This window comes from Oncorhynchus mykiss, chromosome 16 (assembly GCF_057628025.1).
Source record: "Oncorhynchus mykiss isolate SJ-2025 chromosome 16, ASM5762802v1, whole genome shotgun sequence".
NCBI classification, from domain to species: domain Eukaryota; kingdom Metazoa; phylum Chordata; class Actinopteri; order Salmoniformes; family Salmonidae; genus Oncorhynchus; species Oncorhynchus mykiss.
Window position 1 is genome coordinate 74,258,946 of NC_143037.1, and position 17,347 is coordinate 74,276,292.

At 41.3% G+C, this 17,347-nt stretch overlaps 1 protein-coding gene across 7 annotated transcripts in view; it reads right to left on the reverse strand.

Annotated features, from left to right (window-relative positions):
- Window positions 1-1,400: 1,400 nt before the first annotated feature.
- Window positions 1,401-17,347, reverse strand: part of LOC110492673 (putative monocarboxylate transporter 5) — a 65,829-nt gene continuing 49,882 nt past the window's right edge. For all 7 annotated transcript variants that reach the window (XM_090203911.1, XM_090203912.1, XM_036947715.2 and 4 more), the window contains 2 exons: window positions 7,911-8,004; window positions 1,401-3,278 (listed from right to left, as the gene is read on the reverse strand). In XM_090203911.1, the coding sequence (XP_090060037.1) occupies window positions 3,052-3,278; window positions 7,911-8,004 (321 nt within the window). In that variant the 3' untranslated portion in view covers window positions 1,401-3,051. The remainder of the gene's footprint in view (window positions 3,279-7,910; window positions 8,005-17,347) is intronic.

Here is a 17,347-nt window from a genome sequence, read left to right on the forward strand (position 1 = left end):
CAGTATATCGCATGGTGCAGCGGTTCAGTATATCGCATGGTGCAGCGGTTCAGTATATCGCGTGGTGCAGCGGTTCAGTGTATTGCGTGGTGCAGCGGTTCAGTATATCGCATGGTGCAGCGGTTCAGTATATCGCATGGTGCAGCGGTTCAGTATATCGCGTGGTGCAGCGGTTCAGTATATCGCATGGTGCAGCGGTTCAGTATATTGCGTGGCGCAGCAGTATGATTCCCAAACTATTAGTTTTTGGGTCTGATTGACTGCAACCCTTGGTGATATTATGTGAACATTGTTCATTAAGACATTTGTGTAGTATTGTGAAATTGGGCTTTGATTAGTGGGATGGGCTAAACGGTTTGGTACAGTGGCAGAAAAGGGTCTAGGTGGGAACACTTAACATGCCTTTGGAAAGGATTCACACCCTTTGACTTTTTCCACATTTGTTGTTGTTACAGCTTGAATTTAAAATGGGTTAAATTGAGATTTTGTGTCACTGATCTACACACAATACCCCATAATGTCAAAGTGAAATTTCGTTTTTAGAATAAGTATTCAACCTGTTTCGTTATGGCAACGCCTAAATAAGTTCAGGAGTAAAGATTTGCTTAATAAGTCACATAATAAGTTGCATGGAATTACTCTGTGCAATAATGGTGTTTTAACATGATTTTTTTTTGATGACTAGCTCATCTCTGTATCCCACACATACAATTATCTGTAAGGTCCTTCATTCAAGCAGGGAATTTCAAACACAGAACCACAAAGACGAGGGAGGTTTTCCATTTCCTCGCAAAGAAGGAAGCATGTACAGAATATAAATATTTCAAAACATGTATCCTGTTTGCGATAAGGCACTAAAATAAAACTGCAAGAAATGTGGCAAAGAAATTAACTTTTTGTCCTGAATACAAAGTCTAATGTTTGGGGTAAATCCAACACAACACTGAGTTACAATCTACATATTTTCAAGCATGGTGGTGGTTGCATCATGTTATGGGTATGCTTGTCATCGGCAAGGACTAGGGAGTTTTTTAGGATAAAAATACATTTCATATAGCTAAGCAAAGGCAATATCCTAAAGGAAAACCTGGTTCAGTCTGCTTTCCACCAGACAGTGGGAGACAAATTCACCTTTCAGCAGGGCAATAACCCTAAAACACAAGGCCAAATATACTTTGTAGTTACTTACCAAGACAACATTGAATATTTCTGAGTGGCCAAGTTACAGTTTTGACTTAAATCAGCTTGAAAATCTATGGCAAGACTTGAAAATGGCTGTCTAGCAATGATCAACAACCAGAGCTTGAAGTTTTGCAAAAAGGCTCTTAGAGACTTACCCGAAATCACCCACAGCTGTAATCGTTGCCAAAGGTGATTCTAACATGTTGACTCAAGGGGGGTTGAATATTTATCTATTTATTTATTTTTTCTTCCACTTTCACATTTGATCATTGACAAAAAAAAAGGGACAATAAAATAAATTTTAATTACACAAAATGTGTAAAAAGTCAAAGGGGTGTGAATACTGGTGCATCATCTATTTATATGGTGCATCATCTATATGGTACATACAGTAACCCATATCATATATAACATGATCTCAACATTTTTCTGTGTACAGGGCCCTGCGTGGCAAAACAAATACACCCTATATTCCCTATATAGTGCACTACTTTTGACCAGCCCCTATGGGACCCCTGTGGGCCCTGGTTAAAAGTAGTGCACTATATAGGGAATACGGTGCCATTTGGGACGGAACCCAAGACTCATTCGTGGGTGTACTGTACGTTGTACTGTACGTTCTACTGTATTTAACACAGAGGTGTACCGTTTCTGATGAATATAGGATGTGATTGTGTAGACAATGGTGGTTGTGTCGTGTCAGAAGTTTGTTGTGTTGTTCAATTCCTCAAAAAAATTAGGTCAAGTGTTCCAGCCACATTAGTCCACACTACAATGAGATTTGTGTAGCAGGCGTCAGGCGATGCCATGAGAACATGAGGGATAACATGTGGCCTAGCAGAATAAGTGTACATTTGTCTCGTATTCAAAAAGTTACAAAACAGGATTCTCCGTTTGCTGCCTCTCTTTATGGACTGAAGGAAAAGTCTTTGTTATATCTACAACCATTTTTAAGCTATTACAGTAACATTGCTGTGGTCATAATAATTTCTCCTCAGTCAGTCAGTCAGTTGGGTATTCCTTGGCTTTCTCCTCAGTCAGTCAGTCAGTTGGGTATTCCTTGGCTTTCTCCTCAGTCAGACAGTCAGTTGGGTATTCCTTGGCTTTCTCCTCAGTCAGACAGTCAGTTGGGTATTCCTTGGCTTTCTCCTCAGTCAGACAGTCAGTTGGGTATTCCTTGGCTTTCTCCTCAGTCAGACAGTCAGTCAGTTGGGTATTCCTTGGCTTTCTCCTCAGTCAGACAGTCAGTCAGTTGGGTATTCCTTGGCTTTCTCCTCAGTCAGACAGTCAGTCAGTTGGGTATTCCTTGGCTTTCTCCTCAGTCAGACAGTCAGTCAGTTGGGTATTCCTTGGCTTTCTCCTCAGTCAGACAGTCAGTCAGTTGGGTATTCCTTGGCTTTCGCCAAAGCAGCAGGGTCATTTCAGTCCACCCAAAAGCTGGGTAACTGGCACAGTTGGCACATGCTTGTTTTAAGGAAGGAGAGAGAAAGGGGAAGCAGCCAACTCTGCTCTCCCTCCTTCTACATGGTTACGTGTGTCTCAGTAAGAGCAATGGTGCTAGTAGTGCCAAGGTCGCAAGTTCGATTCCCGCTGGGATCACAAATCCCCAAAATGTCTGTACTCACTTTACTGTAAGTCGCTTTGAATAATTATCAAGTGTCTGCTAAATGACATATATTAGGAACAGGAAGCCAACCCTGTCCTCCCTCCATCTACATGATTCCAGGCTTAATGAAGGAGAGTATGGTAATGTCCCTCAGCTAGCATACTGCTCCCGTAGTGATTGTTAAGGCATGGTGATTGCCCTATGGTTATTTTGCATACGAACTTCCAAGGAACCAAATGTGCTAGCTGGGGTGAAACTACCCTCTAGACGACGCCATTGTTGTTGCTGTTCTTTAGGATAGGAAGCTCAGGGCAGAAGCAGCCGTTAGTCTTCCAGCTGGTGTCTACATCGCGGGCCTCGCGTCTCGTCTTTCTGCTCTGCCACCTCCTCGCCACGGGCTCCAGGAAGAGAGAGACAGAGGAGAGCAGGTAACACACCCCCGCTAGGTAGAAGGAGCAGTCGTAGGTCTGGGTGTAGTCATACAGGAAACCTAGAGGATGGAAGACAAAGGGAAGACAAGTCATTCAATGAAAAGAGAGAAATGGACATCCACATTAAAAGGACAGAAGACACCACCGCGAAGGGAGGAGGCCAATAACATCACTCCTCAATGAGAGAAACATCGGATACTTAGAAAAATAATTACTCCTCAATATACAACATACTGTGGCCTGCTCCTCAATATACAACAGCCTGTGGCCTGCTTCCCAATATACAACACATACTGTGGCCTGCTCCTCAATATACAACAGCCTTTGGCCTGCTCCTCAATATAGAACATACTGTGGCCTGCTCCTCAATATACAACACATACTGTGGCCTGCTCCTCAATATACAACAGCCTTTGGCCTGCTCCTCAATATAGAACATACTGTGGCCTGCTCCTCAATTTACAACAGCCTTTGGCCTGCTCCTCAATATACAACATACTGTGGCCTGCTCCTCAATATACAACACATACTGTGGCCTGCTCCTCAATATACAACACATACTGTGGCCTGCTCCTCAATATACAACAGCCTGCTCCTCAATATACAACACATGCTGTGGCCTGCTCCTCAATATACAACAGCCTGCTCCTCAATATACAACACATACTGTGTCCTGCTCCTCAATATACAACACACATTGTGGCCTGCTACTCAATATACAACATACTGTGGCCTGCTCCTCAATATACAACATACTGTGGCCTGCTCCTCAACATACAACACATACTGTGGCCTGCTCCTCAATATACAACAGCCTGCTCCTCAATATAGAACACATACTGTGGCCTGCTCCTCAATATACAACACATACTGTGGCCTGCTCCTCAACATACAACACATACTGTGGCCTGCTCCTCAATATACAACACATACTGTGGCCTGCTCCTCAATATACAACATACTGTGGCCTGCTCCTCAACATACAACACATACTGTGGCCTGCTCCTCAACATACAACACATACTGTGGCCTGCTCCTCAACATACAACACATACTGTGGCCTGCTCCTCAACATACAACACATACTGTGGCCTGCTCTTCAACATACAACACATACTGTGGCCTGCTCCTCAACATACAACACATACTGTGGCCTGCTCCTCAATATACAACACATACTGTGGCCTGCTCCTCAATATACAACACATACTGTGGCCTGCTCCTCAATATAAATCGCACAGCCTGCTCCTCATTTTAGATTCTATTTTTACAAACACATTAATAACGTCAGCAATACCAGAGAGAAATTGACATCCCCCGACAGACACCACACGTTATAATGAAAGAAGACACCACAGCAAAGGGGGACCGTTAGTGACGTCATTCAATAACAGCATACGTCTCACATGACGATATATGTCAGAGTTAACGGCACTCTTTTAATCATAATGTCAACTGAACAATACATGGGGGGGGGGGGGGTTCTAAACCATTTCCTGGTTTAGAACTGAAATACATTCTACACGAGGTTACTCTAAACGATATATGTCAGAGTTAACGGCACTCTTTTAATCTTAATGCCAACTGAACAATACATGGGTGGGGGGGGGGGGTTCTAAACCATTTCCTGGTTTAGAACTGAAATGCATTCTACACGAGGCTGCTCTAAATTTAAGGACCCACGATATAATTTAAAAGTGGTGGTAATATCTGAATGGAACAGATGGAGACATGGTACATCACGTCCTGAATAAGTAAGCTCTATTTCTGGTCATGTTAGATCTTTAGTTCATCGTTATGGCTCTTTAGGTTACCGGCCTGAAGGGAAGAGAACAGCTAGGGCTAGCCCATTCCAGCAGGAATTGGATAGCTAACACACAGTCTGTATAGATGTTTGTTTACCTTTATTTAACTAAGCAAGTCAGTTAAGAACAAATTATTATTTACAATGACAGCCTACCCTGGCCAAACCCTCCCCTAATCCGGACGACGCTAGGCCAATTATGCGCCGCCCTATGGGACTCCCGATCACGGCCGGTTGTGATACATCCCAGGATCGAACCAGGGTCTGTAGTGACACATCTAGCATTGAGATACAGTGCCTTAGACCGCTGCGCCACATCATATAAAGCTGGAGGGCGAGGGGGAACGTTAACACAGCATGTATAGCTAGCTGGTTGTGGGGAGGGAAGGAGAGGAGGGGGGGGGGGGGTGCCAGGTCATGGTGAGTTGAGTTCATCCTGCAGGACTAGCAGCATGAATGGCAAACACAGCAGCATGCTATTTCCGGACCCCAATGACCCTGGAATGCAGATCTCCTCTCAGACCCTGGAATACAGATCCCCTCTCAGTTCTCAGGACAGCCTGACAAAGTGGGAGACCCTCCCACCCCCTCCCCCCAAACCAACCCCCCCCCCCTTCTCTCTGTGTCAATCATGTCGTCGTAACTTCCTGTGTGGTTTTTATTATTACTTTAATGTTTTATTATACTTTCTATTACTATCTATATTATTAACACTGCATTGTTGGGGAAAATGCTCTGGAGTTAAGAAATTCACTGTACTGTTTTACACAAGTTGTATCCTGTGTACGTGGCGAATATATTTTGAAACTTGGAAGTTCAAAGAGTACCTCAAATCAAATCAAATATTATTTGTCACATGCGCCGTGTATATAACAAGTGTAGACCTTACCGTGAAATGCTTGCTTACCCCTCTCCTACAGATTGAAGTCAAAAGTCAGCAGTTAGGGGAATGCAGTGTTTTTTTTTTCTGGAAATAGGAACACCAGTGTTTGTAGATCACAGTTCAAAGATGTGAAGGTGTTTTGAACTTATTTTAGTTTGCCATATACATCTAGTAGACTAAATTAATTGTAAACATGAAGCCGGTTGAGAGAATGCCAAGAGTGTGCAAAGCTGTCATCAAGGCAAAGGGTGGCTACTTTGAAGAATCTCAAATATAATGATTTGTTTAACACTTATTTGCTTACTACATGATTCCATATGTGTTATTTCATCGTTTTGACATCTTCACTATTATTCTACAATGTAGAAAATAGTAAAAATAAAATAACTTTTGACTTTTGCTATTGTACATTTAGACTAGTTTAGATTATGAAATACCAGTTTATCAATGGCAGCGAAAGAGAGGAAAGCCCTTCATTGATAATGTCTTGGCTGGTGTGGGCATTGCGTAACCCAGAACAACCTACTAACCTGGGCTCATATTCACAAAGCATCTCAGAGTAAGAGTGCTGATCTAGTTGAGTTTATTTAGATCATAATCAATAAGATTACATGGATAGAGGGGACCTGATCCTAGATCAACACTCCTACTCACGAATACTTAGGTGTAAACGTGACCTTTTTTTTATAACGTTTGAAGCACAAACTCGTTCTGGCGATTGAAAACAGATTGTAAACCCAAACAAATGGCCAATGTCAACAGTTAAAACAGTCTGGACTGAAATCAAGTAAGGCTTAGCTGGCCTACAACCCACATGGAAATATACTACAGGGGTCTTCTCTGGGTCTGGGTCTTCTTTTTTAATGTGGGAGGGTTTTAAACCACGTTAGTCAGTCTTCTTTCCCCCCCCAGTCTTTCTAATTTCTAAGAGGGGGTGTGGTATATGCACAACATACCACGGCTAAGGGCTGGGTCCAGGCACTCTGTGTTGCGTCAGCTGCGCCATCAGAGACTCTGGGTTCGCGCCCAGGCTCTGTCGTAACCGGCCGCGACCGGGAGGTCCATGGGGCGATGCACAATTGGCCTAGCGTCGTCCGGGTTAGGGAGGGCTTGGTCGGTAGGGATGTCCTTGTCTCATCGCGCACCAGCGACTCCTGTGGCGGGCCGGGCGCAGTGCGCGCTAAGGTTGCCAGGTGCTTCCGGGTTGGATGCGCGCTGTGTTAAGAAGCAGTGCGGCTAGGTTGGGTTGTGTATCGGAGGACGCATGACTTTCAACCTTCGTCTCTCCTGAGCCCGTACGGGAGTTGTAGTGATGAGACAAGATAGTAGCTACTACAACAACAATTGGATACCACGAAATTGGGGAGAAAAAGGGGTAAAATACAAATAAAAAATTAAAAAGTATGCTACAGTAAATATGACTTTAGTCATGTGTGAAAAATGAAATGAACACAACTTTGTTTTTTAACTTTTTACCCCTAATTCTCCCCAATTTGTAGTTACAGTCTCTGAAACACGACCAGGATTTCTAGTGACACAGCTAGCAACTGCGATGCAGTGCCTTAGACCACTGCGCCACTCGGGAGGCCCGACAATGTTTTTCTATGGCTTAGCTTGCCTAGAAGGGCTGATGAAATGCATCGTTATGCATTTCTGTCAATCAACCCACAAACGGCTATTTCTGTTTCTGTTTTCGAAACATGAACACACATGTTAGCTAATGTACTCAAACTTCACCAGTTAGTTAAGAACAGCTGTGGTCACACGCACGCACGCACGTACGTACACACACACACACACACACACACACACACACACACACACACACACACACACACACACACACACACACACACACACACAATGACAGATGAGTGATTTATTTTTTAACTCACTCGTAGGTATGTGTGTGTGTGCATGTGCATGCATGCAATGCGTGTGTTTCAAGTTACACGTTTTTATTGTCACGTGCACACGTCTTTCTTGTGTGTAACACTCCCTCACCTGCGAGAGGAGGTCCTGTCAGACAGCCGAGGCCTACGAAGAACATAGAAAATCCCATGGAGTTGTTGAGTTTCTCTTGCCCTACCAGATCCACCTGAGGAAAGAATTAACAAAGAAACATTACACACCAGTCAAAAACGAACTAGCGTTTGTTACCAAACTATCTAGGTAGGAACACAAACCCAGGTTTAGTACAGTGCCTTCAGAAGGTATTCACACTCCTTGACATCATCCACATTTAGTTGTGTTACAGACTGAATTTAAAATGGATTCATTTGAAATTGTGTCTCACTGGTCTACACACAATACCCTATAATGTCAAAGTGGAATTATTGTTGTAGACATTTTTAGAATTTTTTTTTTTTTTTTAAATGAAAAGCTGAAATGTCTTGAGTCAATAAGTATTCAGCCCCTTTGTTATGGCCTAAATAAGTTCAGCAGGTTAAAAAATGGTAAAAACAAGTCACATAATAAGTGGCATGGACTCACTCTGTATGCAATAATAGTGTTACTGAGTGGCCTAGTTACAATTGTGACTTAAATCAGCTTGAAAATCTATGGCAAGACTTGAAAATGGTTGTCTAGCAATGATCAACAACCAACTTGACAGAGCTTGAAGTATTTTAAAAAGAATAATGGGCAAATATTGTACAATCCAGGTGTGCAAAGTTCGTAGAGACTTACCCAGAAAGCTGTAATCACTACCAAAAGGTGATTCTAACATGTATTGACTCAGAGGTATGAATACTGTAAATTCGAAATCCACACAACCAAATTTCATGGCCCCAGGTCCATGGGTTCAGTTCATATAGCCCTGGTGTGTTATGGTGATGCCTAGTGGTGTAGTTTGTCTGACTTTGAGTGCAGCGACTAATCATTCTCAAATTCATTAGAGGCTAATCCATTGAGTCTATATAACAAATCTGAAATCACTCTGCTTTATAGTTCACGAGAACAACATTTTGAAAGTATTTTTAGCATTAGCACATGTGCTAACTTGCATCTAAAATGTACAATAACAGCCATTTCTTTTAATGCAGCAAACATTTTTCCCATTATAGTCTAAATGCTAAACTTGGAGTGAATCTGACACATGGTTCATGAGGAGGAGATGATTGTAGATGATTTTGAGCGTTAGCGTTACACGAATGTTGTTAATAGTTTCCTTGTTTTTTGAGATAGCTTAACGAACTGCAGTGTGGGTCATATTTGGGACATCCATGATAGTGACGGCAAGTGTCAAGTTGATAGGCCACTGTGGAGTGGATTTACAATGGTTTAAATGGACATGTAATATCCTTAATTCGGACATCTTTTAAACAATCCCTTAGCTTTTTTCAAAGTAAGTTGAGACATGTACAATGGTATCTTTGATATCTTTCCACATTTGGTGTCGTTTGGTCCCATGGTTCATGAGAAGAAGGTATTTTAAGCATTTTTGTGCTCATGTACAGTGCCTTGCGAAAGTATTCGGCCCCCTTGAACTTTGCGACCTTTTGTCACATTTCAGGCTTCAAACATAAAGATATAAAACTGTATTTTTTTGTGAAGAATCAACAACAAGTGGGACACAATCATGAAGTGGAACAACATTTATTGGATATTTCAAACTTTTTTTAACAAATCAAAAACTGAAAAATTGGGCGTGCAAAATTATTCTATATTCTACATTATTATATAATGATTGTGTCCCACTTGTTGTTGATACTTCACAAAAAAATACAGTTTTATATCTTTATGTTTGAAGCCTGAAATGTGGCAAAAGGTCGCAAAGTTCAAGGGGGCTGAATACTTTCGCAAGGCACTGTATGTGCTCATTAGTATCTACAGGTATAGTGTGGTCTTCTTTCGAAAGCATCAATGTTATTTTATCAAACTTTTTAGGGACTATTATGATGAGTCCAAATACCACATTTGGCTTGAATCTGACTTTTAGAAGAAGATTTTTTGATGATTATTTTAAGCATTAGTGTTACATAGTCTAAAAAGTGAATGGTTAATAGTTTGCTTATTTTTAAGATATCAATGCCAAACTTAACATGGTTCCCAGCAAGCACACTTGGTTCCATTGGTTCTGGGAATGAAGCCATACGTTTCCTGATCCGTAAAACTGAACGTTTTTCAAACGTTCTTAGAACGGATGTGAAAATTTTGCCTGTTCTAGGAACGTACATTTTTAAATTGCAGGGAGGTTCTGAGAACATTTTACTATGGTTCCCTGAAAGTTTTCCTGCAAGGTTTTATTAACGTTCTGAGAATGGAAATTCTAGGTTATTTGAAGGTGATTAAATAACATTCTGAGAACATGTTTCAATAAGACTTTTAATAACACTGCTAGTTTGGGTTAACTCTTTTGGACTCCAAGCACAGGCAACATGGAAATTACCTTGCTTGGGCATTAATAATGCAAACACATTTATTTTTTATTGTGACACAGCATCAGTGAGATTTGAACCTATTCTATTCTGTTCTTTATCCATGGAATTAGTCCACCACGCCAACAGGATGAAGCTAGGAGACCATGTTTCTTTTAACTCAAACAAAGCTGTTCATTTTAGTATTCTCAAACAGACTCCATTTAAAAGGAAACAAGCACTCATTAAGATCAGGTGTGGCCAATTAGTGGGCATCGCCAACACACCTGAACACACTTAACCAGATGGAGGAAAGAGAGAGCTATGTTGACGCTAAGAACAGAATGTATCTTTTAAAATAACAATCTTAGATCGTTCTTTGAACATTACTAATGTGTTCCTGTTGTGACTAGGGGGCAGTATTTTCATTTTTGGAAAAATAACGTACCCAAAGTAAACAGGATATTTTGTTAGGACAAGATGCTAGAATATGCATATAATTGACAGCTTAGGATAGAAAACACTCTAAAGTTTCCAAAACTGTAAAAATATTGTCTGTGAGTATAACAGAACTGATGTTGCAGGCGAAAGCCTGAGAAAAATCTAATCCGGAAGTGCCTCATCTTTTGAAAGCGCTGCGTTCCAATGCGTCCCTATTGAGCAGTGAATGGGCTATCAACCAGATTACTTTTTCTACGTATTCCCCAAGGTGTCTACAGCATTGTGACGTAGTTTTACGCATTTATGTTGAAGAATACCCGTAAGCGGCTACATTGTGTAAGTGGTCACCTGATGGCTCTCAGAGTGATTCTCGCGTAAAATACAGAGGTAGCCATTTTTCCAATCGGTCCTACTGAAAAACCAATTGTCTGGATATATTATCGAATAGATATTTGAAAAACACCTTGAGGATTGATTATAAACAACGTTTGCCATGTTTCTGTCGATATTATGGAGCTAATTTGGAATATTTTTCGGCGTTTTCGTGACTGCAATTTCCGGTCGATTTCTCAGCCAAACGTGAAGAACAAAAGGAGCTATTTCGCCTACAAAAATAATATTTTTGGAAAAAAGGTATATTGGCTATCTAACTGGGAGTCTCGTGAGTGAAAACATCCGAAGCTCATCAAAGGTAAACGATTTAATTTGATTGCTTTTCTGATTTCCGTGACCAAGTTACCTGCTGCCAGCTGGACATAATGCTATGCTAGGCTATCGATAAACTTACACAAATGCTTGTCTTGCTTTGGCTGTAACGCATATTTTGAAAATTTGAGATGACAGGGTGATTAACAAAAGGCTAAGCTCTGTCTCAATATATTTCACTTGTGATTTTCATGAATAGGAATATTTTCTAGTAACATTTATGTCTGTTGCGTTATGCTAATTAGTGTCAGTCAATGATTACGCTCCCGGATCCGGGATGGGGTGTATCAAGAGGTTGTTTTAATGGAAAGTTTTCTTAATCTTCTGTGAACCTGACTTTATCCCTTTCCAGCCGCCCATAAAATAATAGGAAATATGTTTCTGATGGTTGTCACGTCAAAATATCTGTGCTAAAATAACTTTTTTTTCTCACAAAATCTCCTTTTGATAGGTTACGATATCTGCATTAATAATATATGATTGGTTTATGGGTTAAGGGGCAGGAATTAGGCTCTCTCTCAAAAGGAAAAACTCAACACGAAAATGGCTCATTTGATACTGCTGCCAGAGGGAGGCATCTCTCCCTTTCTCAATCTGACAGGTTGTGACAAAATGTGGCAAGGCCATCATTCAGATTTGGACAACAATAAGGTAAATAAACTGTGTATAATACATTTTTATGTTGGTAATGATAATATTTACATCTTAGAGTATTTGTTCTGAAAGACAAGATGCCTCTGTGAAACGAAATGTTGACGCCTGGTGACCTAACTAGCTATCACACTGAGTAGACTTGAAAAGTAGAATCAGCTTGAAAGTGAGTTGACCATTTCTAAAGTAAAAATTAATATTATCTGATCAATGACAACGATATTTTTTAAAGTACATGAAAAGCTTTAATCGGAAATGTAGTGTTAGCTATCTAGCACGATTGCTTGCTAACCAGGATGGCTAGTTAGCCTGTGTTGGTCAAGTCAGTCACCCAAGACGGAGCAAGGTAGCCTACTTCATTTAACTCGTCTTGGCTTTTGGATGTTAATGTTTTCTTTGATAACTGTACAAAATAAAATGTACAGTATTTGTCATTAGATATTAGAGCTAAAGAAAAGTGACTGGCTAATGGTTATATTTTGTCCCTGGCTAGCCAGCCAAAAGAGAGAGGGGTTGCTGTGAAGGAAAATTGGATGGCTATATTTTATATATTAAACCTTATGATAATAGCTTATAAATAATGACATTGTGGTGGTCAGCTTGGTAACTAAATGTTCCTGGTCTAGCTGGTTTGCTACTTAAAGGCATAAATTGGTCCTAATATTTCAGTTATGGACTATCAGATAACATATAATTGCATTTCTCAAATGTGACTCATTTCAGAAAACTAGGTGTATGTCGCAAGTCACTGCTTCACGGGAGAGGCACTTGAACGTAAAATACATGTTTTTATCAAAATGTGTTTTTTTGGCAGAAATGCCTTCTGGAACATGTGAACTTTCATGTGCTTTAATAACAAATGTGTATTCCATCCGTAAATACTTATTAAATTGTTAAATTACGAGCCTAGTTGGTTTAGCCATGAAAGAAAGCCAGGAACCTTCCAGCTAGCCATGATTGGCTGTGATAATGGATAGGCTGGACATGCCGGGAGATGAGTTTGGATTGGTCTGTCATGTGGCATGCTTCTGTCTATAACGTGAGCTCCATTCCACGGTCAGTGTGAACCGGCGTGACTTGACACAACGCTGGCGAAAACCAAATGAGTTAAATGGTCCCAGTCTGCCATGAAGCATTCATCCATGTATACCGGTAACCGTCTAGTTACATTTTCAGATATTATACGTTACATTTTTTGTCAGAAAGTCATTTTCATTGCAAGCTAAAGTATAACGTTCACTAGCTAGCGAACTTTAGCTTGCTGGCTTGCTAGCAAACGTTACGTGTACAATCTGTGAAGTAATATTATTAGAATCAGAAATCCATTTGAATTGCTAGTTATAGCCTAATGTTAGCTAGCTAACATTAGACCTAGTTGGTTAGCTTTTTAGCTACCTGGAGATTCATACTACAGCTATGACAATGTTTGTATTGGTAGTAGTATGAGTTGGGATTATGCCGGTTCGTTGTTTAGATATCTAGCTAGCTACATATGTAAACAAAAAACTTCACTTTGCGAGTTGAGTTAGCCAGGTGTGTCTGGGGGTGATTAAGACCATCTATTGTATTTTCACATGCCTAGACAATAGTGACCCATATACTTAGCTAGATGTGGCTGTGAGGTGGTTATAGCAATTCCTTCACATGACCCTTCAATTTAGACAAGTGTGTAAGGTAAGCGTTATCTAATAATTACAATTTTTATTTGGACACTTTGTTTTTGATATTGCTACTTTGGAAGTAACCATTTCACAGTACCATTTACACCTTCTGTATCCTGTGCATGTGACAAATAAACAAACACAGTAATGTGAAGAGCAACATGAACTTTACCAAAGTCAGATTAAGATATAAGCCAAGTATATTTTTACCTGGAGTTTTAAAGTTTTAAAGAATTCCTCATGAAGCTGGTTGAGAAAATACCAAGAGTGTGCTGTCATCCAGGCAAAGGGTGGCTACTTTGAAGACTCTAAAATCTATTTTGATTTGTTTAACACTTTTTTGGTTACTACAAGATTCCATATGAGTTATTTCATAGTTTTGATGTCTTCACTATTATTCTACAATGTAGAAAATAGTAAAAATTAAGAAAACCCCTTGAATGAGTAGGTGTGTCCAAACTCTTTACTGGTACTGTGTACTTAGATATCTCTCGCCTTGAATCTAAGTCTTTCTGTTCGTGCTCCACGTCCCTGTAAGTGTAAACGCTCTGTCTTGCCTGATAGCATGTTTCAGTCGTATGATGTTGATTACACCAGCACCGGAATCCATCCCTTTCAGGCCTGAACGTCCAGTTGGTTTAGATCTTGGCAGTGTATGTCAGGCAATCCTGTCGACCACTCAGGAAAGACTTAAGGGAGATAGACTTCTTCTTGTTTGTCACGCAGGCATTGGAGGGAGAGGTTTGTGGGTTCACAAATAGTCCAGGTTGGGGTATTGTTTTGGAGTGCCCATCCTATGGTGATTCCCTCTGAGCGTGGCTAGAGGTTACACCTACAGAATTCAACCTGTTTCTTGGACTACTCATTTACACGGGATTTACCGAACTGCCTGACCTTCAGTGATACTGGGGTACAAAGTCTTCTCGGGGTTCTTGGGCTAGATCTTTCATGTTGCTTAATCACTTCAAAGCTCTGTTGGCTGCTTTACACGTCGTGGATCCTGCCACTGAGGATAATACAGATAGGGTTTGAAAAGTAGTGCAGTACTTACTGCACCACCTGATAACAGACTTGTAAAAAGCTGCATCAGACAAACCAACAAATAGCCATTGATGAACACATGGTCAAATCCAAAGGGGCAATCAGGATTCAAGCAGTATATGAAACGGAAGACAACTAGGTGGGGATTTAAATTATGTTTTGCTTCATCTGACACAGGCTACACTTAGACGTCAAAGTTTACACCAGCAGTCAGGATGGTCGTGTGGTTGAGGAATTAGACATGTGAAAACCAAGGTTAAAAAGTTTGGTTCGACAAATTTTATGCATCGTAAGTAGTCAGAGATCAGGGGTCCAATGCATTTGGGACTTGTACGGTAAACTGGAAACAGTTGCCTGATGCATGTAAGTACTTTAAAAAGTGGGAGCGTCAAACCGAGTGGTGGAGATATGTGTTGGTGTAGGATAGTGGGCAATGTATCGGCCATACAGTGGAGAGACACACATACTGTTGCTTGCCATTCCAATTTTCACAATGCAAATGATTCCACTCCAGTAACAAGGCTAGTCCAACAAGATGGTGTCCGGAATAGGGAAATGGTCCACCAGTCTGCTGGAATCCACAATTACAATCGACAGATGGGTGGGGTTGACAAGTCTAACCACTAGGCTACCCTGCCGTCCCAGATGGGTGGGGTTGACAAGTCTAACCACTAGGCTACCCTGCCGCCCCAGATGGGTGGGGTTGACAAGTCTGATCACTAGGCTACCCTGCCGCCCCAGATGGGTGGGGTTGACAAGTCTAACCACTAGGCTACCCTGCCGCCCCAGATGGGTAGGGTTGACAAGTCTAACCACTAGGCTACCCTGCCGCCCCAGATGGGTGGGGTTGACAAGTCTAACCACTAGGCTACCCTGCCGCCCCAGATGGGTAGGGGGCCCAGATGGGTGGGGTTGACAAGTCTGATCACTAGGCTACCCTGCCGCCTCAGATGGGTGGGGTTGACAAGTCTAACCACTAGGCAACCCTGCCGCCCCAGATGGGTGGGGTTGACAAGTCTGATCACTAGGCTACCCTGCCGCCCCAGATGGGTGGGGTTGACAAGTCTGATCACTAGGCTACCCTGCCGCCCCAGATGGGTGGGGTTGACAAGTCTGATCACTAGGCTACCCTGCCGCCCCAGATGGGTGGGGTTGACAAGTCTGATCACTAGGCTACCCTGCCACCCCAGATGGGTGGGGTTGACAAGTCTAACCACTAGGCAACCCTGCCGCCCCAGATGGGTAGGGTTGACAAGTCTAACCACTAGGCTACCCTGCCGCCCCAGATGGGTAGGGTTGACAAGTCTAACCACTAGGCTACCCTGCCGCCCCAGATGGGTGGGGTTGACAAGTCTACCCACTAGGCTACCCTGCCGCCCCAGATGGTTGGGGTTGACAAGTCTGATCCAGGTGAACAACTCCTACAATGTTTTGCAGAAGACCCAGAAGTTCACAGAACATTACATAGGATTCCAGAAAAATACCACCGGTCACTAAAACATCTAACTCATTCACAGTAAAAAGGTATTTATATTCTGATTTCAGATGATCAATTCTTACAAAATAAAGAAGACTCAATATGTTACAAGTGTTTCTCTATTGTCATGAGAAAGTTTTGTAAATGGCAAGTTGTTTGGGAGAAAAACATTGATTTTTGTTTGTTACACATTTTCACTTTTTTTTGTTCTTGACTGATTACAATTTGATTGTATGTCATATCATTTGAAAGCACTGTTTCTCAGCTTTTAAAATATGTATCATGTTTTCATATAAAGTTTGACATCAGCAAATTATTCTAATTAATGCACACTGAGGTCATGGTCCAGTATATAATGTAAAATTCCCTCGAAGGAAGAACGTTGTTTCTTAACGTTCTCTGAAACAAGGTAAAACACAATGTTTGTGTTTGACCCCGCACCGACAGTTCCTGGGCTCAGGGAAGTGGTATTAAATTGAGGGAATGAATCCGAGCTTCACGCCTGTGGAAGGCGGGGCTTCCAGCAAATCTTCCCATAGTATTTTGTACCTCATTTCCCTCCTTCAGGAAACAATAGTTATATTCATGACATTACATTCTCAGACTGGGAAGGCATAGATCAGCAAACAGTGAACAGATCCTTCAAAGATCCTGTTAAGAATGGTTGGTCAGCACTTAAAAAAAAAAAACTGTTCTCTCTCTCAATAGATATCACTAGGGCTGCATTCTAAATCCGAATCAGAAAACATTATCGCTATGGAACAAATGGTACTAGCAATTTCTCAAGAAATCGCTCATCTCCCCTGTAATGGTTACTTTCTTTATCTTCATTGATTGGTGGATGGTATCTAGGTCACCTTGAAAGAAACTAAGAACTTGCACGCTTTGCCAGTATCAACAGTAGATTATTAAGTGTTGACCTTGAATTGTCTCTCAGCTGAGACACTGCGTAAGTAAGTTCACAGCAGTGTGCAAGTTATTTTCTTAAATTATATAATCTAATTACCCAGTGAGAAGTCATAGAAAATATGCAATTTTTTTTATATTATTAAATTGGAATTTCCGTGAATTGACTTAAGTTCTTCAAATCGACACCAACCCTTACGG